The sequence below is a fragment of the Oncorhynchus nerka genome, linkage group LG22, assembly GCF_034236695.1.
Source record: "Oncorhynchus nerka isolate Pitt River linkage group LG22, Oner_Uvic_2.0, whole genome shotgun sequence".
Classification (NCBI taxonomy): domain Eukaryota; kingdom Metazoa; phylum Chordata; class Actinopteri; order Salmoniformes; family Salmonidae; genus Oncorhynchus; species Oncorhynchus nerka.
The window spans coordinates 68,135,484-68,161,769 of record NC_088417.1 but is presented as its reverse complement, the minus strand read 5'-3'; the positions used below and the strand labels follow the sequence as shown (position 1 = coordinate 68,161,769).

Below are 26,286 nucleotides of genomic sequence, written 5' to 3'. Positions count from 1 at the left end.
TAAAACACACACGTTGTGACCATCTTCTGTGTTGCTTCACACTTTCACTGCCAGCACGCCAAGGAGAGGCTCCATCCCACTGCCGTCCACACACACACACAGTCCATTTAATGCTCCAGCCCTGCAGGTTATTACCGGAGCCCACCAGGACTGGATTGGCTGCCATCACGCCATTTAGCTTCCACTTCCAGCCCACTTCAAGCACAACCTGTCATAATGAAGGAGGGCCACGGGCCGGCTGTGTGTCTGTGTGCAGGTGTGTGTGTCATGGCTCAGACTCAGGAGTTCAATCTCCCAGCCAAAGAGCATGAATAAAGATGGTCTCTGTCCATCAACCACTGTTGCTGTAGAAAGAAAGAAATGTGAGAGGATGGAGGGAGGATGGAAAAGAGAGAGCATCGGGCCAGACCTCCATGATGTGTTAGGCTCGTTTCTGCATCGTTGCTCCTGCATATAAAACATTTCACAGAAGTCATGAGAAGAGGGATTCACCCCCTTTTCTATCCTCCTTTTTAAATGGGAAGATGCGATAAGCTTTCTGATATTGCCTCGGCGACACAAAGTGCAGGGCGCTGCTTTATCGTGTGCTGGAGGGCGGAAGGCGCTTAGATGCCATGATAAGGCTTACAGTGCGTGCACACACACAGAAAAAAATAACTACGGTGGTTGTAGCGAGTGTTTGCTCCAAACAGTGGGAGTTGACCTGCAGGTGAAGGCTGTTCTCTGCCAGACTGGCTGCTTGTCATTTAGGGGATGAGGGAGAAACTAAGGGAGCTATCTGGTTAACACTCTCACCTTCTAAGCTCTCACAGTGAATTGATCTCCCCAGAGTTCACAGCGTCAGTCAGCCTGACAATCAACCCCTGCCCTGAACCTTGTAATATTTGACATTATACAACCAGCACTTTAACTATCATCATTCTCACCAATGGCTTAGGTATTGCTCTGAGGTCTGCAGCACTCAAGAAGCTCCTTTTCATGATCTTTTATAATAATCACCCATTTAACCAGCTCTGTAACCTTCGATGAATGCATAAAAAGGTTCATTGAAAGAAACATGAGTCCCTCATTTATCTCTTGTGAGCAGCAAAGGCAATCTTAAACATGGTCTGAGTGGGCCGTTGATTGGACTGTATTCTTCAGTCTTATTTGTATTATTGTTTCATTCACCTGTCACTTCCCCCCTGCGACTCCCCCCACGGAATATTTTATCCTGCCCCCACCCCCCAATGGACATTTAGAATTGTTACAGTTGTAAACATATATTATTATTATTATTTGTATTATTGTTTCATTCACTTCTCTTTTTGACCTGCACTGTTGGAGCTCAGAGCATAAGAATATCACTATATCCTGCAATTACATCTGTGACTAAGAAGAAGAAAAAAATACATCTAATTACATTGTTTTAAATTATAAACCAAAGCCATCACACAGGCTTAGTACTGCTGTTTCAAGTTATTGGACCATGGCAGGTATTCTATCCAGGTTAGCGTGAGTGTGTGTCTGTGTGTATACATGCGCCCACTCTCTCTATCCTGTCTCACCTGTAAGTTCATGATGGATCAGCTCTGCGAAGTTAGGGTCGTCCCCCCACCAGAACAGCCAGAGCTCTCTACGTCCAGGCCTCTGGCTCCGCCGCCACACGCTCAGTATGTCCGCCTTGAGGCAGCGGCTGAAGCTGCACAGGATGGGGTCCTCCTCGGTCACGGGGAAGAGGATCGGCGCAGAGGTGGGGCCCTGCCACGCGTACCGCTTCCATTTGATCCCAGTCAGATCAGCCTGGGAGGGGGAGGGAGAGAGTCAGCCACTGCCACAGGAGCCAGGTACCCGTGGGTAAACATTTGAACACTAGAAAGGCCATGGGGATCATTTTGAAATTGCCCCCTCCATATATTTAACACACGTACTGTATATTGTTAGAATTTCGAGATCACGAACAGAATGTGTTATAAGCAGTTTTAAGAGGAAATGTCATTTTTTCAGTGGGGTGCCAAAAAGTGACTTTTTTCAAATCCTCCTACATTGTTATATGCAGGTAAGATTCTTATATATAGTATCAGAAAGTGTAGATTCTGAGGTTTCCAAAACACTTAACATTGCCAAATATCAATATCAAAATTGAAGAGATGAGCTCTATTTCAAAATATAACTTTTTCCAAGAACAACCACTATTCAATGCGCTCCACCAGTGAACAATCGGCAACAGAGAGCTATGATCCCTTATTGATGTCACTTGTTAAATACACTTCAATCAGTGTAGATTGAGACAATTGAAACATGGATTTGTGCCATTCAGAGGTTGAATGGGCAAGACAAAAAATGTAAGTGCCTTTGAATGGGGTATGGTAGTAGGTGCCCGGCACACCGGCTTGTGTCAAGAACTGCAACACTGCTGACTTTTTCAAGCTCAACAGTTTCCTTGTGTATCAAGAATGGTCCATTGAGGCTGTTCTAAGGGCAAAAGAGGGGGATGTAATGCAATATTAGGTAGGTGTTCCTAATGTTTGGTATACTCAGTGTATTTATTCGACTGTTAGAATGTTATTGGCCTGAAGGCAGGTCCAAAGAGGCCCGGACTTCTGGTGTTACAGTCAACGTTAAACAAGCAGAAGCATTCATTCTCCTTTATGGAGCCTCCGCCTCACCAGGAGGAACACTTACGACAAGGAGACACACAGGCAGGCAGCCACAGAATTAGAAAAACAAAGAGAGATAGAGGAAAGGGAGATGGGAAAACAGAGAGAGAGTGAGGAGAAAGAGACAGAGATAGAGGCAGAGGGAGGAGAGAGATCGAGGAAGAAGATAACAATATGGAGGGAGGAGAGAGAGGAGAGATAGCAGAAGGCGAGAGATAAAGGAAGATGTAATGTTGGATTGAGATAGATAGATAGATAGATAGATAGATAGATAGATAGATAGATAGATAGATAGATAGATAGATAGATAGATAGATAGATAGATAGATGTAAGAAGAAGAAAGGCTTCAATATAAACAGAAAGAATCGTGGCTAAAAAGAGAAGCAGCAAAAAAAGCCTTGGCTTGTTTTTGTTCCAATTGTGTGCACTTTAGCTTCAGGTGCTTTCAATCTCAACATGAACAACATGAACAACATGAACAACATGAACAACATGTTCAATGCTCTCAGAACAAAACCTCCCTAATGCTTGTAAATGGGCTCTGACCACCTTAATCCTTTTTAATGATGAGTGCTTTGGGGAGTGTGCTCTATATAAGCCAACATTGTCCGGCTTTTATAGAGAGAGGGAACACAACTCAGAGAAATTCATTGGTTGTAAATCACTAGCAGCAGCACAGAGTACTACAGGGTTATGAAGTGTTTAACCAGGAACATTACGCTCCACTGCTACAGCTGCCTGCCTACCCTTGGCGGGTGGCTGAGGCTCACCAGAAAGCAGGCCCTACGTACAGCATTTAACACCATAGTACCCTCCAAACTCGTCGTTATGCTCGAGATCCTAGGTCTCGACCCCACCCTCTGAAACTGGGTCCTGGACTTTCTGACGGGGCCGCCCCAAGGTGGTGAAGGTAGGAAACAACATCACCACCCAGCTGATCCTCAACACTGATCCCCACAAGGGTGCGTTCTCAGCCCTACCCTGTACTCCCTGTTCACCCATGACTGAGTGGCCATGCACGCCTCCAACTCAATCATCAAGTTTGCAGACGACACTACAGAGGTAGGCTTGATTACCAACAACGATGAGACGGCTTACAGGGAGGAGGTGAGGGCCCCCAGAGTGTGGTGTCAGGAAAATAACCTCTCACTCAACGTCAACAAAACAAAGGAGATAATCGTGGACTTAAGGAAACAGCAGAGGGAGCACCCCCCCATCCACATCGACGGGACAGTAGTGGAAAGGTGGAACATTTTAAGTTTCTCGGGATACACATCACGGACAAACAGACAGCGTAGTGAAGAAGGCGCAACAGCACCTCTTAAACCTCAGGAGGCTGAAAAAATGTGTCTTGTTACCTAAAACACTCACAAACTTTTACAGATGCACAATCGAGAGCGTCCTGTCGGGCTGTATCACCGCGTGGTACGGTAACTGTTCCGTCCACAACCGCAAGGGTAGTGCGGTCTGCACAACGTACAGGGCAAACTACCTGCCCTCTAGGACACCTACAGCACCCGATGTCACAGGAAGGCCAATAAGATCATCAAGGACAACAACCACCCGAGCCACTGCCTGTTCACCCCGCTATCATCCAGAATGCAAGGTCAGTACAGGTTAGAGGTCGACCGATTATGATTTTTCAACGCCGATACCGATACTGATTATTGAAGGACCAAAAAAGCAGATACCGATTAATCTGCCAATTTTTTATTTATTTGTAATAATGACAATTACAACAATACTGAACGAACACTTATTTTAACTTAATATAATACATCAATCAAATCAATTTAGCCTCAAGTAAATAATGAAACATGTTCTATTTGGTTTAAATAATGCAAAAACAGGCCTCCAGGTGGCGCAGTGGTTAAGGGCGCTGTACTGCAGCGCCAGCTGTGACCCCAGGCTCTGTCCGGGAGGTCCGTGGGGCGACGCACAATTGGCCTAGCGTCGTCCGGGTTAGGGAGGGCTTGGCCGGTAGGGATATCCTTGTTGCATCGCGCACCAGCGACTCCTGTGGCGGGCCGGGCGCAGTGCACACTAACCAAGGTTGCCAGGTGCACGGTGTTTCCTCTGACACATTGGTGCGGCTGGCTTCCGGGTTGGATGCGCGCTGTGTTAAGAAGCAGTGCGGCTTGGTTGTGTTGTGTATCGGAGGACGCATGACTTTCAACCTTCGTCTCTCCCGAGCCCGTACGGGAGTTGTAGCGATGAGACAAGATAGTACCTACTAAAAACAATTTGATACCACGAAATTGGGGAGAAAAATGGGTACATTTAAAAAAAAAAAGTTTTAAATAATGCAAAAACAAAGTGTTGGAGAAGAAAGTAAAAGTGCAATATGTGCTATGTAAGAAAGCTAATGTTTCAGTTCCTTGCTCAGAACATGAGAACATATGAAAGATGGTGGTTCCTTTTAACATGAGTCTTCAATATTCCCAGGTAAAATGTTTTAGGTTGTAGTTATTATAGGAATTATAGGACTATTTCTCTCTATACCATTTGTATTTCATTAACCTTTGACTATTGGATGTTCTTAGTATTGTTCTTTAGTATTGCCTGTGTAACAGTATAGCTTCCGTCCCTCTCCTCGCTCCTCCCTGGGCTCGAACCAGCAACACAAAGACAACAGCCACCATGGAAAAAGCGTTACCCATGCAGAGCAAGGGGAACAACAACTAGATGGCTCAGAGCGAGTGACGTTTGAAACGCTATTAGCGCGCGCTAACTAGCTAGCCATTTCACTTCGGTTACACCAGCCTCATCTCGGGAGTTGATAGGCTTGAAGTCATAAACAGCGCAATGCTTGACGCACAATGAAGAGCTGCTGGCAAAACGCACGAAAGTGCTGTTTGAATTAATGTTTACGCGCCTACTGCCTACCACCGCTCAGTCAGATACTTAGATACTTGTATGCTCAGTCAGATTATGTGCAACGCAGGACACGCTAGATAATATCTAGTAATATCATCAACCATATGTAGTTAACTAGTGATTATGATTGATTGTTTTTTATAAGATTAATGTTAAGTTTAAGTTAGCTAGCAACTTACCTTGGCTTACTGCATTCGCGTAACAGGCAGTCTCCTTGTGGAGTGCAACGAGAGAGAGTCAGGTCGTTATTGCGATGGACTAAATTAACTGTAATATTTAAAAGATTGGATCCCCCGAGCTGACACGGTGAAAATCTGTCGTTCTGCCCCTGAACGAGGCAGTTAACCCACCGTTCCTAGGCTGTCATTAAAAATAAGAATGTGTTCTTAACTGACTTGCCTAGTTAAATAAAGGTATAAAAATATATATATTTAAAAAATTGGCAAATCGGCGCCCAAAAATACCGATTTCCGATTGTTATGAAAACTTGAAATCGGCCCTAATTAATTGGCCTTTCCGATTAATCGGTCGACCTCTAGTACAGGTGCATCAAAGCTGGGGCCAAGAGACTGAAAAACAGCTTCTATCTCAAGGCCATCAGAATGTTAAACAGCCATCACTAGCATAGAGGCTGCTGCCAATATACAGACTCAAACCTCTGGCCACTTTAATAAATTGACTTAATAATGGTATCACTAGTCACTTTAAATAACCCCACTTTAATAATGTTTACATATCCTACATTACTCATCTCATATCTATATACTGTATTCTATACCATCTACTGCATCTTGCCTATGCCGTTCACTCATCCATATATTTATATGTACATATTCTTATTCATCCCTTTACATTTGTGTGTATAAGGTAGTTGTTGTGAATTTGTTAGATTACTTGTTAGATATTACTGCCCTGTCGGAACTAAAGCACAAGCATTTTAATATACTCGCATTAACATCTGCTAACCATGTGTATGTGACCAATAAAATGTTATTTTATTTGACGTACAACCAGGCAGCGCTTCCTGTGTCCATGTCCTACACTGAGGCCATACACTGTCTCTCACACACACCACCCACCTCCGAATACATCATGCCTTCCAGTGTTTTAGGCTTACACTCAGTGCCCATGTCATACACTGAAACACCGCAAAGACCAACACTACCATCACAAACTATGTTGCAATATTGCCTTACAGTCCTTCTCTTGATGGAGCGCCTATCTATCCTTGCAGCATGGCAGACAACTGATTTGCGTGAACTGGGCCTAGTACAGATTCTTGAGGCGGACCATTTTCTGCTGCCAGGTGATATATACAAGTTGACAAACTGTCACTTTGACTTTGTTAGAAATAGACAATTACAATTAAATTGGCGGGTAAATTTAAATCAATTTAAACACTACGAACGTGAGCGAATGATTAAGCCTAGCCTGCCTAGCCGGGTATAAACTGGGAGATTAGTGGTGGGGGTGGTGTTGTCAAAACAGAGCGCTCTGTGGTGTCAACTGGACCCAAGCTAGATCACAACAACAAGTTAGTTATCCATTATAACATGGCAGCCAGGAGGGATATACGCTGGCCACAATGGCCAGTCAGAATGCTACAGATATCAAAACGCTACAATGATCTGACTAGAATATGATGAGCAACTGTAACTACAAAAATATAGATTTTTTAAAATAGATTTTATACCAAAAATTGAAAGCTCATAGGCTGTTGAGTTTAGTGACACAATCTATCAAATTTACAAGATATGACTACAAAAAAAAAGACTTCCTCAACACTACTCTTTCCCACGTGTCCCTACATGTTTTTCATTGCTAGGATTTATTGTGATTGGCAGGCACACCAACTATCAGCTTCTTCACCCATTACCAATTCATCAAGCAACATCATAGGAAATGTCTCACATCAGGAATTTTGCTCAAGGGCATTCAAACGCTGTTCCAGTCAAGACACCAATCACAAGCCCATATTCATTTATCATATAGGCCTATAGCCTACCGGTTCATCAAGTATGCGCTACTGTACTACTAGCTTATTCCTTTCACCAGTATACTACTACTGTTGCTGCAGTTTCTGTTTCAGAAACTTCATCCACCAAACCCTCTCTCTCTCATGGTGGCAGACATAGTGGTGTGAGGAACTACCTGACACCTGCGTCTTGCAGAGAAACATCTGTGCTGCAAGGAAAGAAAAGGGAGGGGAAAAACTGTGTGAAACCAGATCGTCTGCAATTATAGAAACTGACTGTTTCTGAAACGGGTGGCGCTGGGACTGTAAACCTGCATATATGCCCATCTTACTTATTCTTCTTCAGAAATGCATTTTCATCGCACAATCCATTCTTTTGATGACAGCTCTGAATTGTTTTCATGTTTTTTTCTGTCAGTGTTAGGCTTTTCAAAGCCGCGGAATGACCGCTCTCTCTGTCAAAGATCAAGTCCAAGCTTTCAATCCATAAACTAGGCTATTCTCTGCTAACAGTATCTGGCAATCTTCCAGAGGCAGATTGCGCCAGCAAAAGTCTGTGTGCCTTCTGCGGTCAATCAATCTTTCTATCTTTTTAAAATCTACATCTGAGTTACAGTCTGAATGTGTCAGAGAAACCTGTGTGCTTCCTTCAAACTGACATGACTAGCTGTTAGTATAATGCTCAGGTATGTAGGCAACTGTGTATGCAAAATGTCCTCCCACCAAAAGTGCAAGAACCGGGGTCGAGTTAAGTTTCCTTTTTCAGATGCCGAGGCCTTCAGGCCAAATTCCCATAGCGGCTATAAGGGAATCTGAGGGCAAAGCCATTTGACGGACTCAGAAAGTTGATGTAAAATCTGTCTGGGATTTGCGGGTTACGACCCCTCCTTTCGTCAGATGCTCAGCTTCGCTCACCTTCCCTCTCACAGCTTAGAGCTCCAGGTCCCATTGTGGAACACACTAAGTGCCAACAGCTGCCTTCCCTTCCCTTGCTTTCCCTTCCTGCCATTCTCCCTCCCAGCGACTTCAGATTCCCCTACAGCCGCTTTATTCCAAGTGCATTAGCTCAAATGAGCAAAAAGGTGTAATGAGTTTGCACTTAAAAAGATACTGCATAAAGCATACTTCATTATTCGATTTTCAATAGTTCAAATGAAGAAGATGTTGGACTTACATGCACTTTAAGCACTAAAGATTTTGACATGCAAACCTTTGCACTACCCTGCCAACTTTTTGTAAATATTCTATATATATTAGTGATGAGGGAAGAAATCGATAGTTATGTATCAAAATGTTATTTTTGGACAATATTATATCAATATTTGACTCCAAAATACTCCGGTATTTTTAATCATAAAGCTTGTTCTCCATCTTCTTTGTAAATAGGGAGCCAACATGTTTTCAGAACTTTTGTATATATTTCCCTGACTGATCAAAACGTGTTTCTCATGCTCTCTCGTCTCTCTGCAGCAGACATATAGTGAGGAAGATGTTTGGAGCATCAAATCAGAATATATTTAGAATCATGAGAATCACAATACATATCCTAGCAAGTACACATCTGTTGCTTTTTTCTGTTGTTGTCTTTTACATGTCAATGTGATCTTGTCTCTATGTACTTTGACTGCTGCTAAATTTATGTCCTCGAGGACATTAAAGTTTTCTGAATTTTCTGAATCAGAGACAAGCAACAGGTGAAGTTGCTCAAACCATCCCCGAGCAGACAGATAGACACCCCAACACCACTACTAGCATCTCTCTCTGTCACGGTCTCACCCTCCCACTGCAAAACATGAAACTAGTCTGTTTGCATCTTGAAAAAACTCTAGAGAAATGCAAATCCACTCGGTCTACTCTCTCCTCTCGTCCAGCCTTTTCATCAGCACGGCATTTGTCACTGCCGCAGTGTTTGTTAACTTATCCCGACAAGAGACATAGTCTAGCAGGGCCATTGTGACGTGACTATTGATTTATGAAAATGATGTGTTATAACACATACCAATTCATCTACAAACAAACTTCAACACCCAGAAATTTGCAACCAAAAGCTGCTCAACTTTTAAAAAACGAACGAGAATAATTCATTTGAAATAAACATTGCAATAAGACTCCTGAGAACTATTAGTTATGGGAAAAGTGCCAAGCTGTGTTCACTGCATTCTTTCAGCCTAAAACCACAATGCCTGTTCAGAGTGTGAGTCATACAGGACCGTGAACAGCAACACCGGTGTCATGCTCATCTCAGTCTGCAGTAAAATCTCTCCCTACTATTGCAATACAGCAACCAGTCATTCACTACTAGCCTGTCCTGTTCATTCAGCTTTACTGTCAAATGCTTCGGAAAAGGACGATTCAAGTCCATCAATATTTATCTATTGAACCTTCATGAAGGGGAATTGTTCACATCTGTTATACAGTACATACTGTACAGAAAGAATGCAATGCATTGCTGGAAACATATAGTTGGTGCACTACTGAGAAGTTCTTAGATTGGTCTAGCTAGTAGTAGGAGTGCGTGGGACAAGAGGGAACGTCTGAGCGTTTTCCTTGAGTCTATTATGTACTTTTGGTTGTGTATTTATGATAGCTATATAATTAAATTGTTTTACGACTGACTAGCAACAGTATCAATCAGCACTATGAGAACTAAGACATACAAATAAATACACAGATAGAAAACAAAACAGTAAATGGCATTCATTTGTCATGAAAAATGTTTTCAACTTGAAAACTTGCCAAACGGGAAGTAAGTACTACATTCTAAAGAGATGCACTAACAATATCCAAGAGTACATTGTTGTTTCTTAATATTTCAGCTCTTTAAGGTGAACACGAGCCAAGAATGTAAACAACAAATGATTGGAAAGCAAACTTAACAACTTTAAAGGAAAAGTATAAGCCCGCAAATATGCTACAATTTATCAGTAGCTAAACTCTTCATTGGCTACTTAAAAGAAACAATGTAGCAATCAATGTATCTTCACAACTACACTGGCCCACTGACAACAACAACACGATAGAACATGGAAGTTGAAATTAGAAGCCAACGTTCACGAGCCTTTTACTTTCCATGGTCGAATGCCAAATGTTTCTACCGTTTAGCTAGTTTGCTATTTGTGCAAATGAACAACATTGTATGGTAGTTAGCAGGCTAGCCAACTGCTTGGGTTTATTTTAAGGTCACATAAATAAGCTACACAACGCATGCGATAAAAAGCATAACGATATAGAACGTTAATTTAACCAAGTAAACAACTAGACAAAAATGTAATCATGCATGGTATTCAACGTTCCGTTAGATAGCTAGTTAGCTAGGATGTTTATCATCACCACACGTTACATTAGTTGCACTTTTTTTTGCCTAAAACTCTCAGGGGTGGAATGCATTGAATATGATCAAACTGAAAATGTGTGATGGCAAACAGCATGCATGCAGCTGCAAGTGACAGATAACACTATTATTCTTTAATCTTGCACAACTTCAAAGTATGCAAATAAACATTGCCTTAGTGAATGATGTTTGAATTGCAGTGCTCGACAGGCCCTGCCTGCTTTTCCATTGCTGTGGCTACTAACGTTAGCTCGCTCTCTTCAGCTAGTTAAAAATGGCTGCTTTTCCTTTAGTTTTAAATCTCTTACCAGACAGAATAGATTGGAGTGGCAATCCTCCAAGCTGGCCCCGTTTGGTACAAAACAAGAACTCATCCTTTCACAGCGAGATCGAACATTCCATCATTTCAGTTCCCGGGAAAATAAAGACAGATTTTCAAATGTATTTTGAAAGATGTATAATAAGGTAATAAACGATAATTATTTTTAAAACAATTGGCTGGAGAATGTTATTCAACAACCCTTCGAATGCTATTGTCCGCCCTAAAATAAAATCAGTCGAAATATCGCCTTCACAACCTCTCTATTGACCTCTCGAATACAAATTAAATAAAACATTTAAATGGAGCGAAAATGCTCTTAAAACAAAAAGAAAAGGAGAGCAAAGAAGCAACTATCCCCCTCCCCCTTAGCTTAAAACGGTTTTAGCTAAAAACGTTACTCTACTCCTCCATCACCATCAAAATCAATCTAAAAACGAATAACATCCTTAAAATCCAATCGGAAATTGGCATATGCCTATATCTCTACGGCAATTTGAACCATTATTTCGGTCTCTGATCCTTCTGGTTCCATTTGAATTCATGGATTCCTTTCTTTAATGGCGGCCACAGGGAGAACTCTGCCTCCAAAAGCCTATTGGCTCATTGTGGTCATGAGGGCTGTAATAACACTGTAACAGATGGGTATTGCCGCTAGGCGAGAGCAAGAGGCGCTACTGAGCAACCAGATTCTGTTACTAATGATCAAACCTTTAAATTGACCGACTTTCACAGTGCACCACCTAGTGCATACACAAAGAAATGTATCCATTCCTTGCATCAACATTTACATCATACGGTGTGTGGCCTTGCAATCACAGCAAAGCCCTAAAACTTTCACCTAATCGAATGTGTCAGTGTAGGCGGGGATACAATGTAACACTATTATAACACCATTGTCATGCTGTAGTAACATAAAGCACGCGCGACGCTAATACAATTCACGAGTTGCCCAGGCGACAAGTGCCATGAACTGTGACAAATTATTGTTGCGCCACTCTGAGAACAAATTATATTAACAAATGTGCTGTCAAGCGTTCAAGATTATTGAAAATATTCGGCCATGATTAAGTAGCTGTTTGACTCAATAATTTAAACCCAAAAGGTGACTGCACTTGTTATTTTAGAAAAAAATGTTTATACAATTGATACTGAGCTTTTCTCTTTTATTTGTATGAAAATGTTATTCGGTTAATACTTTTCAGATGATTGATTGTGATTCATGCATGGAATTCTGAGAATCCAAATCTATGCAAAGTATTTAGCCCAATTTACACCTGCTGTGACATATATTGCATTATTTTATGGCAGGTTATGACACCTACACATCCCTGCCCCCCCTGCCAATAAGTTTTCTTTCATTTGAAATTTTGTTTCTCAAGTCCTTTTTTTCACCTTAATTTAACCAGGTAGGCCAGATGAGAACACCTTTATCTAACCAGGTAGGCCAGATGAGAACACCTTTATCTAACCAGGTAGGCCAGATGAGAACACCTTTATTTAACCAGGTAGGCCAGATGAGAACAAGTTCTCATTTACAACTGCGACCTGGCCAAGATAAAGCAAAGCAGTGCGACAAAAACACATAAACAAACGTACAGTCAATAACACAACAGGAAAATCTATGTACAGTGTGTGCAAATGTAGAAGATTAAGGAGGTAAGGCAATAAATAGGCCATAGAGGCGAAATAATTACAATTTAGCATTAACACTGGAATGATAGATGTGCAGATGATGATGTGCAAGTAGAGACACTGGGGTGCAAAAAAGCAAGAAGATAAATAACAATATGGGGATGAGGTAGTTGGGTGTGCTATTTACTTTGTAACTTACTTTGTACTTTGGGTGTGCTATTGACGTTTTTCTATTTACTTTGTAACTTACTTTGTACTTTGGGTGTGCTATTGACGTTTTTCTATTTACTTTGTAACTTACTTTGTACTTTGGGTGTGCTATTGACGTTTTTCTATTTACTTTGTTGTTGTTGTTGTAGTGAATCATTTACATGTAATGAATCCTTTACATCATTTCTAGAAAATACACTTCATGGCACACTTTCAAGAAGCATTATGACCATCCTGTGTCACTTTACTTGGACTAAGAAAATACACTTTATGACACTGGCAGGAAACATTATGACCATCATAATCATATAAGCCAGATAGACCTACCTATCACGTAAATGCCCTTATGTCAGTCATCAGTCAAAAAGAGGGTGTCTTGTCCTTCTCCTGAAATCTGCTCCTGCATTCATCCCAGTCATTGAAACAGAGCATTGGGGTAGGTGCATGTCTGACATCAATGTGTGCACAATTACAATGATGGTACATTTCCAAAAACATACTGTTGACAAGTAGACTATGGTGTAATTGAATGTTTTGCCTTGTGTTGACACTCTTATGTAGGTGTCATAACCAGCCATAACATAATGTGATATGTGTCACAACAGGTCAAAATATATGTGTCATGACAGTATTATGACCATATTATAACAGGTTATGACAAGTTATGTCAGGTGTTATGATATATTATGACATGGTTAACACTAGTCAACACTGGCCAATTTACTGTGTGCTATGAAAGGGACACATCTGCAGGCTTTCATACATTGTTGGGCCAGTGTGACAGTTGTACTACACTCCTTAGCCATAAAAGTTATGAAAGAATCAATGTTCATCATTAATTTAAATGACAATTGAACAGGTAAAGAGGTATGCTTAGATAATCTATGCAGAAAAATAGACATATTTTTTTTTACATAGAATTAGACATAATGATTATGGCTCTAGATTGCAGGAAGAAGCTATTTCACATACTTCCTGCCCCCTCTACAATAATCGGTGCATGATGCCCCTGCCCATTTTTATGTCTATCTCCCACCAGACAGGACTGATAATCTCTCTCTCCCTGTTCCTCTCTCTTTATCAATCGCTCCCACGAGATATGAAAAACAATTGGGTAATGATAAAGTTTCTGTGGGATTGTTAAGAGTAAAACATTTGACATAACATTGTAACTAATGGGAAACTAACCAGATTGTTATTATATCTGCTGATATTTTGTATTGTTCTTATCTTGATAAATCTCTACGGACATCTGACTGACATGGTCTACAGTCCCTGCCTGTCTGTGCACCAAAATAAACTGTGTGCAGCATGTGTTAACAGGTCTTGCTGTACTTCGACTAAATCCTGTGGAAAGAAAGTGAAAAATACATATGAGGTTTTGCCTGTGAGGCCATGATCTGCATTTAATGAAAGCATGTGGTTAAACAAGACAGGAGAACAGCAACAAGAGGAACAGGATATTGTAGCAATGATCACCAAATGAGTGACTGTGTGTGAGCTAAACAGTGTAGAGTGAATGGAATGCCAGATATCTGGAGATCTGTAAATAGCCTGAATAGCTTGAGAGTGTTATAATAATGGGATTCTTCAACGTTCATTGTGGTCAAAACAGCTGGAAATCAATTGTGAATTATTATCAAATTGATATTGATTTGAAAACTACATGTATTCAAATCTGGATTTATAGGCAAGGATAAGTCATGGAATGTGAATTACAGGGAAATTCTATGTCATTGGAACTGATTTGGAATTGGAGCCAGATTCCAGATTTTTGTTTGTTGACCAGGTTGTTTTCTGAACGTGTGTGTGCAACCAGCAGAAAAACTATCCAGACTCTTTAGTCAACAGTGTGATCTTAACCCAAGACAGGATGAACATTGCCGTTAATAAAGAGTCAAGTGACAAATTTAAAAAGATTTCTGTAAATCAATAAAATTGACCACCCAGGAAAGTGTTCACTCTCTCCTCAGACGTACACAGCTGTTCTGAGAGCCAAGGCATCAGCATGTGTGCGTGTGTGTGTATGTGTGTGTTTTGCTGTGTTGTGTGAATGCGTGTGTGGGCACATAGTTAGCATTGAAGGCCAGGCAGGGAAGGAATGGAAGGTCTATAGTTCAACAGCACAGCTCTTGTTTACAGAGGCTAAGTGGTAATAGCCCTGTCTTAAGTTCTGCACTGGACGAATGGCTTTAGTAATCAAGAGGGTCAACACCATGTTCAAATAAATTAGCACACCTCTAGTCCCAACCCCCACTCACACACACACACACACACACACACACACACACACACACACACACACACACACACACACACACACACACACACACACACACACACACAGCACACACACGCACCTCATTCAGCATTTGCCTAAGCACACATAGCTCACAAACCCAATATAGTATGATGGATTGTGAAGAGCTTGTGATATCAATAAGAACAAACAATTATCCCATCTATTTGCCCACAATGATACTTGGACCTGACTGCAAAGTTATTAAAATTTTAAAAGCCCTGGTGACAGTCAAGCCTTTGCTGCTTGTATTTAAGAAATAATGTTTGAAACGGCACAGAGGGCTGATCTGAAAAATGAAAGCTCACAGGACTCAAGTATTAATTTGTTTTTTCCCTTCTTCAATGTTTTCAAGTCAGCCCTTGAGGGATCCATTTTCAGAGAATGTAGGTTTATTATATTCTTCAATGGCCTGGTATGCACATGGTTTGTTAATTCACAGATGAATAGGCCCGCCATAATTATACGCATACTAAAACCATATGCACATTTTATAGCCTCTAATGTAGCCAGCAAATATACCTGTGGTAATGTGGTGAATTAAGTCAACACTATATGGGGCTCTTCCTGAACCAATTCACATTATGTCAGTAGCTGAATTAAGATAATAAAAAGACAATAATCCAAAATAGGATTTGTGTCCTGTCTACAACTGTGTTCTGAGAGCGCTGTAGAGTGTTGGGAAAGCAGATCCCCGGCTGTTTCAAAGGCACGTTGCTGATTGAGGGGTCAAACACAGCCTTTCCACCCAATCAGCCTAATGTCCTGATAGTGACTCAGGTTTTGTGGTGATCAGTGTCGTTTAATCAATTATTTGGTGACGTGATTATATTTAGTATAGTTTTATCTAAAAGAGATAACTTTTTTCATTTTTTATTTTTATTATTTTTATTAAATTCACTGAGGACGATGGTCCTCCCCTTCCTCCTCTGAGGAGCCTCCACTGCTCAGGTCAACAAGGGAACCCAAAGAAAACCATCATTCTGGAGAGAGACCTAATATGGCTAGCCTTTCTGGGAGTAATTGCAGGTCTGGCTGTCTTCCTTGCAGGGGGACATGTGATAGACACATTGTGGAGCTGTACAGGGCCAGACTCACTATTCCACCCCTTCATGCCCAACACAACAATGCTGCTTTGTAAAGGGCCTGTGTGGCACAGACACCAGCTATTGGCTAAAGGGCCTGTTTTGAACTGTGTCAGATTGTGTCACTTAGGCAGTTGGGCAGAGAGAGCAGTGCTCTGCTCTTTCATCTGAGTCAAAACCACGGCTGCCAGGGTCTTTGTAGTTTGAGAGAATAAAGTGGTTTGGCGGCATCACTTGTTTTACAACTCTGAAGCCTCTGTGTGTGCGTGCATGTGTACCTCTAGTCAGCTCTGTGTTACGGCAGCACCCAACACCCTACTCCCAGTGCAGTTGAAGCAATGGGGCCACTTGTATGAGCGGTGGTTCACACAGTGCCTGTGCAGGGACATTCTAGAGACACAAATAAAGCTGTGGCCATCCCTTTGTTGTGCTGCTGACTATACAATAGCCTTTCTGCAGGGCTGCCGCCCAGAGAAAAGATGTCACTGGTAAATGATCTGACACACTTTTATCTGCTGCAGTCTTCACAGACCCTCGTTGTAAGGCACCCTTGCTCCCCCCCCCACACTCTTCCTTCTCTCTTTCTCGCTCTCCCTCTCTCTCACACACACGTTGTGAGCAGATGGAGGAAAGGTGTCTATATCGAGGATTTTTTTCTCTCTCTTTAATCAGCCTCCAGCCTTCAGAAAACAGCATGGGATTAATAAATTCAATATGAATTGTAAGCTAATGAAATGAGCTCCCCCACCTCCCTGGCTCCCTGTCTGCTGCTGCAACTGGAAAGGGAGCACAGACTATTTTCCTGAAACCTACCAGGCAAGAATGAGATCATTGTTTAAATTAGGCCGTCAAACACAGAAGTCAGCGAAAAACATGAACTAGACCACTGTCAGACAGTCAGAAGAACCTGAGCTGTGTGAAGGAGTGAGTTACAACATGTCTGACGTTTCTCTGTGACAGTGCTTTGTCTATTTCTCAATGGTGAAACTTTGGAATAGTTTATACTAGATGACCTCCCACACTGCATTTTATTTGAACAAATCACAAAACACAAAAAAAACACATGAAATCAACAATCAACAGCTTGTTTTTTTCAGTGTGAAATTCCTCTACATTTACACAAATGTTTTAATTATTTGTAACTATTATAAATGATTTGTGAGCTGGCGATTATACAAGGGGAACATGCAACAGCTAGTAGAGAGAATGTAATAACCCCCAACCACAGATCTACAACCAGAAGGGTTCTAAATCCTGACATCTGGAGCATTAGCCAATGTGGTCAATGCAACAACAAAGGACAACCACCACTGAGAAACAGTCAGGTTTGCACACACTACAGTTTCCCCTGCATCTGATTTAGGCAGCAATTAGACCAGAGCCAGGGGGGTGGGAGAGAGCCCTGGCCCAGCCGGGGTTAAACCCAAGGTTAGGTAGGAAAGACAGGGGGGTGGGAGAGAGCCCTGGCCCAGCCGGGGTTAAACCCAAGGTTAGGTAGGAAAGACAGGGGGGTGGGAGAGAGCCCTGGCCCAGCCGGGGTTAAACCCAAGGTTAGGTAGGAAAGACAGGGGGGTGGGAGAGAGCCCTGGCCCAGCCGGGGTTAAACCCAAGGTTAGGTAGGAAAGACAGGGGATGGGAGAGAGCCCTGGCCCAGCCGGGGTTAAACCCAAGGTTAGGTAGGAAAGACAGGGGGGTGGGAGAGAGCCCTGGCCCAGCCGGGGTTAAACCCAAGGTTAGGTAGGAAAGACAGGGGGGTGGGAGAGAGCCCTGGCCCAGCCGGGGTTAAACCCAAGGTTAGGTAGGAAAGACAGGGGGGTGGGAGAGAGCCCTGGCCCAGCCGGGGTTAAACCCAAGGTTAGGTAGGAAAGACAGGGGGGTGGGAGAGAGCCCTGGCCCAGCCGGGGTTAAACCCAAGGTTAGGTAGGAAAGACAGGGTGGTGGTGTATATCCTAGAGCAGGGATGGGAAACTAGCCCTTTTGAAGGCCCTCGAAGGGGAACTCAGTCGGGGTCTCAACTTACTTTTGCGAGGTAGAATAGTAAATACACAAGGTGCACTTTAGAAATGTGGTTGTGCATCAAGTGTTTTTCTCTTGTTATGTCAGTCACTGATAGTCACTCAATTAGCTCATGTCAGCAAATATTTTTGTTATTGGTAAGTTAGTCTAGCGACCAGTTATCTAAACTTGTAGTAATCAAGATTGCATTAGAGCCTGGGGGCCCCCCACTTTTTTTGTTAGTCAGTCTCACTCAGATATCATATTAAAAACTGCAAATATTTCTCTCCAAACTATGGCAAAATGTGTAGAATTGCACAAAATGAACACCAAAAATGTAACATTTGCATGTGTAGAATTTCAGCCAACTAGCTTTACAAAAGGTGTAAATTTGCACAAAATTAACTTTAACATTGAAAAATGTTCTCTCTGTGGGGGGACTACTTGCGGCCCCTCATGATGAGTTCAGATTTTTTGTGGCCCCCACCCCCATCAAAGTTGCCCATCCCCGGCCTAGCGCCTCTATGAAATTCTTGCTGTAATGAAAAGAGCTATGCAAATTAACTCTATTATTATTATCATTACCATGTCTCATGATGATGCCTGGAGGGCTGCTCCACTAGCACTCCATGCATTAGACCTAAAGGACCCTCATTCAACAGCCATGTTTCCCTTCACAGGCTTCATGTAAAAAATGTATGTAGTTCTGTCCTTGAGCTGTTCTTCTCTATTGATGTTCTATATTATGTCATTCTGTATTATGTTTCATGTTTTGTGTGGACCCCAAAAAGAGTAGCTGCTGCTTTTGCAACAGCTAATGGGGATCCTAATAAAATACCAAATACCAAATCTCTTAATTGCTTAATTGGATGCTGGCCTCTGTCTATGAGGAAAGCACAAAGTCACCAGAGCACCAATGTGTTCCAGATGTGTCTTCTTAGCTGATTAATAGGCAGTCATTTCCCCAGGCAGCAGGGCTCATACAATTCCTTTAGACCTCCAGGCTGGGTGTGAATTGCATTCTATACCCTTGAGGTTCCTGCATGGAAGCTCATTACATTAGAAGATCATACACAAGGTAGAAGAAATGCAACACTTGCAGAAACGGCTTAAACTTGGTGTGGTATGGTATGATTGATCTGTATCCAATTCCATATTTCAGACAAACAGAAGATTATAGTCAAGATTAAATATTGGTGTAATGGATGGATGTTTAATAGAAAGTGAACCAGTGGAATGTTAAGAGAAGGTGAGTAGCAAAGTAACAATCATTTCTGGTTCAGAGGTGGTCGTTATGAGACTGCCCTGCTGGTTTTCTGATTCAGAGGTGGTTGTTATGAGACGGCCCACCTAGTGCTTCCGCTAACTGAGTCCAGGATGGTATTCATTAGGGCACAAAGTAGAAAAAGGTTTTGCAACGGAATATGCAAACATTGTATTTTTTTATTGGACAAGTTCAAGAAAGTCCATCCCTCTTCTAGTCTCTCTTCCGTTTGGTGCCTAATGAATATGACCCAGAAGTCAGCCAAGCAGGCAACATGACTCACCCGGCCCCCCAGACAGAGACATCCCCATGGGGCACACACCTGGCCCGGTACTGGGAGGCCCTGGAAGTTCCTGGAACAGCAACACAGAACATAGTTACTAACTTCAGCCTCTAAGAGCCTCAATACAGCTGTAGAGAAACAGACAGAAAACACACTATCAAGGATATATCCATCAACTTGTTATAATATCAAGCTCAATATTTCTGGGGAAAAGGCTAGGTGAACGTGACCATATTAATTATTGATCCAAATGTTTACAAAGGCTTTTGGCAGAGGTGTGTGTATATAGCTGAATCTCATTATGGTTCCTTTAATTATTTACAGATATACAGACACTGGATTGAAAATAGCTTTTATTGCCTCCTTGGCAGAAGAGTCAATTGTTTTAATATCAGATGGTTAAAGTAGACTTATATGAAATTATACTGATTACTAAGACATCTGCTATTAAATGGGGACATCAACAATATATGCATTCCATATGCCATACTTTCATCAGGAGAGCATGTATGGCTGATACAGGCCCTGATCTGCTGAGGTAGCAGTCTTCTCTTCTCCATCAGCATCCAGGAGAGGATAAACGTGAGAATGTGTGAACATCTGTATGAGGGCATTAGACATGGTGCAATGAAGTGATTATGCCCTCAAAGCCTGTGTTTGGAGGATATATTGGTACGGGCGTTGTTAGGCCCGAGATCAAGTCTAGCCAATATATCCTTCAAACACCGGCTTCAAGAGCATTATCAATTCTATACAACAGGTTACCAACATATTCAAATAATTATTGATATATTTTCACCAATGTTTTTTATTTTGATGAATTTGTTCATACTATTTCATCCTTCCACAAGATACAGTACCGACACAAATCTAGGGTTGCTACCCAAACCGGCTAGTCGTTCCTTCCAATGGTTCGGTTGCCAGAGACGCGACCCAGTCGTTCAGTCTTTTTGTTCTGTATCTATGGACGCAACCAAGTTGTTCGTTCTAAATGTTCCATTTCCATACTGGCTGGCAACGATCTTATCCCTTGCATGCTAGCTAGCCAACTACGGCTAACTTACAGTCACGGCAAACAGTGCAGCCAGAGTAGCAGCAAAGTAGCTGCATTTGCATTTGTTTAAGCTGTTTTCTAGAGACATTTATTTGGATACATCCATAACAATGAGAAAATTATGCCTGATTTCACCTGGCATAGAAAATGTGCTCTCTCGTCAGGACACTGTTGTTCAGAGGAGCTAGCCAACAACACAGCAAACACAATCACTTCAAACTGAAGCTGGAAAGACAGCAAACTAGCTGCACTTCTTTTCGTTTTACCTGTTTCTATTTGTATATATCCATAAAAATGATGCCAGCTGATTCATGATTTCGACTGGCTGAGAAACGCTGCCTGTCTGTCTCATCCCGACACCCGACACGTTCATTACTATGGGACAGCTGGGGATCGAATTTCAATATTGAAACACTGTTGCAAATGTTGGAGAGACAGACAGCAAGGTTTATTCAAATGCCCGCTGTTGAAATTCAAATGTTAGTCTAAAATAAATGGGAGATAATGTCTAGATTTTTTTTGTTGTGGAGATCAAGTTTATAAATTGCCTGGTTGGGCTGATAAGACAGCGGATTGTGCAGTGAGATGGAACAGAGCCAATAGGCATTTCAACATCATTGTTTTAGCCGGTGGTAACTTGTGGCATAGACACTGGCTAGAATGTGGTTTAAACCAATCAGCATCCAGGATTAGACCCAACGATTGTATAATACGCCATAAATGGTCTCAGCATGCACTCTTGCAAAGCAATTTACACACTTGCTCAAAGCTTATGAATTATGTATGGTTTGCATCTGCGCTTGTGTTTACAGTATGGAGTGGTGGAGTGTGCTGCTCTGGATTACGTTATGGTTGAATGGTTTATGGTTGAATGGTTTATGGTTGAAGACACTTCTCCCTCCCCCATCCAAATGCTACACTCCAATCTGAGCAGCATTGGGAGGTACAGTATTATGAGGTAGGCTACCTTCTATCATCTTCTGTCCTCTCCTCTCTTCTCCTCCCTCTCAGTTCACTCTGCTCTTTCTCTTTCCATCTGATTCATCTCTCTGTGGTGCTGATGATGAGTCACTCTGTCCAGACAGCCAATGGCCTCAGAGGAATAGCCCACAGGGAGGCTGGCTGGAATCCTGCCCCTCTGTCATACTATGGCCTTAACAACTGCCCACTACTATTTGCCACTCACTACAACACACTACACCATACACACACACACACACACACACACACACACACACACAACAGTACCCCCCCCCCCCCCCACACACACACACACACACACACAACAGTACCCACCAGGCACCAGCCCAGGCCTGACTACCATTCCTTGACACAGGGGCCTCAATCCAGAGTCTACTAAGGGAAGTAAAGGGAGAGAGGAACAAGAGAACAGGTTCCAGAGAGCTTGTGAATGCGATTTCCATGTTTTTCTACCATCTCTCTCCCAGTCGGGAAGCTTGTATGTGAGGTCCACTGACTGCATTCACTCAGGGTGGATTCCTGCCGAGACCCAAGAAACTCTATCTGCACAGTAAAGAGAAGTCTGTCGCCCAGAGTTAACCCTTCACAGCCCAGCCTGGCCTGTCACACTATGGAGCTCACATTACTGTTGAACCAAATGTGTCACTGTCATTGAGTGTCTTGTTTCTTGCTTGGAGAATTCATAAAACAACTGTTTCATCAAGTCGTGGCTGAACAATGACACAGATAATGTAGAGCTGGCGGGATTTTCCATGCACCGGTAGAACAGAGAAGATACGTCTGGTAAGATGAGGGGTGGGGGTGTGTATCTATTTGTCAATAACAGCTGGTGCGCAATGTCTAATATTAAAGAAGTCTCGAAGTTTTGCTCACCTGAGGTAGAGTACCTTATGATAAGCTGTAGACCACACTATCTACCAAGAGAGTTCTCATCTATATTATTCATAGCTGTCTATTTACCACCACAGACTGATGCTGGCACTAAGACCGCACTCAACCTGTCACGGGCGTCCTCCTCTTCATCTGAAGAGGAGAGGCGAGAAGGATCGGAGGACCAAAATGCGTGGTGGTATGTGTTCATGATGAAATTTAATAAAGAAAACACTGAACACTGAAACACACTATTAAAAAAACAATAAACGAAATAACGACCGTGCAGCTAATGAGAACTGTGCTGACACAAGCAATCAACATAGATAATCACCCACAAAACCCAACACAAAACAGGCTACCTAAATATGGTTCCCAATCAGAGACAATGACTAACACCTGCCTCTGATTGAGAACCATATCAGGCCCAAACACAGAAACAGACAAACTAGACATCCAACATAGAATGCCCACTCAGATCACACCCTGACCAAACAAAACATAGAAACATACAAAGCAAACTATGGTCAGGGTGTGACACAACCAACTCTATAAGTCCATAAGCAAACAATAAAATGCTCATCCAGAAGTGGAGCTCTTAGTGGCCAGGGACTTTAATGCAGGCAAACTTAAATAGGTTTTACCTAACTAATTTCTACCAGCATGTCACATGTGCAACCAGAGAAAATAAAACTCTAGGCCACCTTTACTCCACACACAGAGATGCATACACAGCTCTCCCCCGCACTCCATTTGACAAATCTGACCATAATTCTATCCTCCTGATTCAAGCTTACAAGCAAAAACTAAAGCAGGAAGTACCAGTGACTCGCTCAATACGATAGTGTTCAGATGACGCGGATGCTAAACTACTGGTCTGTTTTGCTATCACAGATTGGAACATGTTCCGTGATTCTTCCGATGACATTGAGGAATACACCACATCAGTCACTGGCTTTATCAATAAGTGCATTGAAGACGTCGTTCCCACAGTGACTGTACGTACATACCCCAACCAGAAGCCATGGATTACAGGCAATATTCGCACTGAGCTAAAGGGTAGAGCTGCCGCTTTCAAGGTGGGACTCTAACCCGGAAGCTTACAAGAAATCTGGACGCTTATAAGAAATCCCGCTATGCCCCGAGACGAACACTCAAACAAGCAAAGCGTCAACACAGGATTAAGATTGAATCCTGCTACACTGGCTATGACGCTCATCGGACATGGCAGGGCTTGAAAACTATTACAGACTACAAAGGGAAACAGATGTGAGCTGCCCAGGGGTGCGAGCCTACCAGATGAGCTAAATGCCTTTTATGCTCGCTTCAAGGCAAGCAACACTGATGCACGCACAAGAGCACCAGCTGTTCTGGACAACAGTGTGATAACGCTCTCGGTAGCCGATGTGAGCAAGACCTTTAAACAGGTCAACATTCACAAACCCGCAGGGCCAGATGGATTACCAGGATGTGTACTCAAAGCATGCACGGACCAACTGGCAAGCGTCTTCACTGACATTTTCAACCTCTCCCTGACCGAGTCTGTAACACCTACATGTTTCAAACAGGCCACCATAGTCCCTGTGCCCAAGAAAGCGAAGGTAACCTGCCTAAATGATTACCGCCCCGTAGCACTCATGTCGGTAGCCAAGAAGTGCTTTGAAAGGCTGGTCATGGCTCACATCAACAGCATCCTCATGGATACCCTAGACCCACTCCAATTCGCATACCACCCCAACAGATCCACAGATGACCCAATCTCAATCACACTCCACACTGGACAAAAGGAACACCTATGTGAGAATGCTGTTCATTGACTACAGCATAGCGTTTAACACCATAGCGCCCACAAAGCTCATCACTAAGCTAAGTACCCTGGGACTAAACACCTTCCTCAGGTGGTTAGGGTAGGCAACAAAATGTCTGCCATGCTGATCCTCAACACTGGCGCCCCTCAGTGGTGTGTACTTAGTCACCTCCTGTACTCCCCGTTCACCCACGATTGCGTGGCCAAACACGACTCCAACACCATCATTAAGTTTGCTTATGACACAACAATGGTAGGCCTGATCCCAGACAACGATGAGACAGCCTATAGGGAAGAGGTCACAACAACCTCTCCCTCAATGTGAGCAAGACAAAGGAGCTGATCGTGGACTACAGGAAAAGGAGGACCGAGCACACCCCCATTCTCATCGACAGGGGTGTAGTGGAGCAAGTTGAGAGCTTCAAGTTCCGTAGCGTTCACATCACCAACAAATTAACATGGGCCAAGCACACCAAAACAGTCGTGAAGCGGGCACGACAAAACCTATTCCCCCTCAGGAGACTGAAAAGATTTGGCATGGGTCCTCAGATCCTCAAAAGGTTTTACAGCTGCACCATCGATAACATCCTGACGGGTTGCATCGCTGCCTGGTATGTTAACTGCTCGGCCAAGCTTCCTGCCATCCAAGACCTCTATATCAGGCAGTGTCAGAGAAATTCCCGAAAAATTGTCAAAGATTCCAGCCACCCTAGTCATAGACTGTTCTCTCTGTTGCTGCATGGCAAGCGGTACCGGAGCGCCAAGTCTTGGTCCAAGAGGCTCCCAAATAGCTTCTACCCCCAAGTCATAAGACTCCTGAACAGCTAATCAAATGGCTACCCAGATTATTTGCATTGCTCCCCCGGAACGCTGCTGCTACTCTCTGTTATTGCTACTCTCTGTTATTATCGATACTGTCACGACTTCTGCCAAAGTCGATGCCTCTCCTTGTTCAGGCGGTGCTCGGCGTTCAACGTCACCGGTCTTCTAGCCATCATTGATCAATTTTTCATTTTCCATTGGTTTTTGTCTTGTCTTCCCACACACCTGTTTTCAATCCCATTCATTACCTGTTGTGTATTTAACCCTCTGTTTCCCCTCATGTCTTTGTCAGAGATTGTTTTATTGTCAGTGTTGTTTATTTGTTGTGTTGGTGCGCGACGGGTCCTCGTACCCATGTTTGTTCATGTCTGTACTTTTAGTGATATGGAGCATGTTCCGTGGACATTTATTAAAACACTCCATTTTTGACTCTCCTGCGCCTGACTTCCCTGCCACCTATACACACGACGCTGACATATGCATAGTCACTTTAAAAACTCTACCTACAAGTACTTATTTGATTATATTTGATTTGGTCAGTCTTCTCGAAGGGGATGAGACGGCGCATGGACCGGCTCTGAATGATTTTACTGTCTGGTGTGAGTCATCCCATCTAATATTAAATACATAAAAAACAAAGGACATGATGATTGACTTTCAAAGGAACACTACCATGCACACACCATCACTGATAAAAGGTGAGCCCATTGAAATAGTGGAGGAGTACAAATACCTTAGGCTAGTCATTGTTTTGTCCTATATTTATATTGTATTTATTTATTTTTTTAAATCCCAGGCCCCCGTCCTATCAGGAGGCCTTTTGCCTTTTGGTAGGCCGT

The 26,286-nt window shown here is 42.7% G+C and overlaps 1 protein-coding gene across 1 annotated transcript in view; it reads right to left on the bottom strand.

The window, feature by feature from the left end:
- The window catches only part of med13a (mediator complex subunit 13a), a 121,899-nt gene extending 110,181 nt beyond the window's left edge, over window positions 1–11,718 (bottom strand). Inside the window, exons 1-2 of the mRNA XM_065007343.1 lie at window positions 11,132–11,718; window positions 1,548–1,782 (exon numbers count right to left, since the gene is read on the bottom strand). Of these exons, the coding sequence (XP_064863415.1) occupies window positions 1,548–1,782; window positions 11,132–11,197 (301 nt within the window). The 5' untranslated portion in view covers window positions 11,198–11,718. The remainder of the gene's footprint in view (window positions 1–1,547; window positions 1,783–11,131) is intronic.
- Window positions 11,719–26,286: the final 14,568 nt, after the last annotated feature.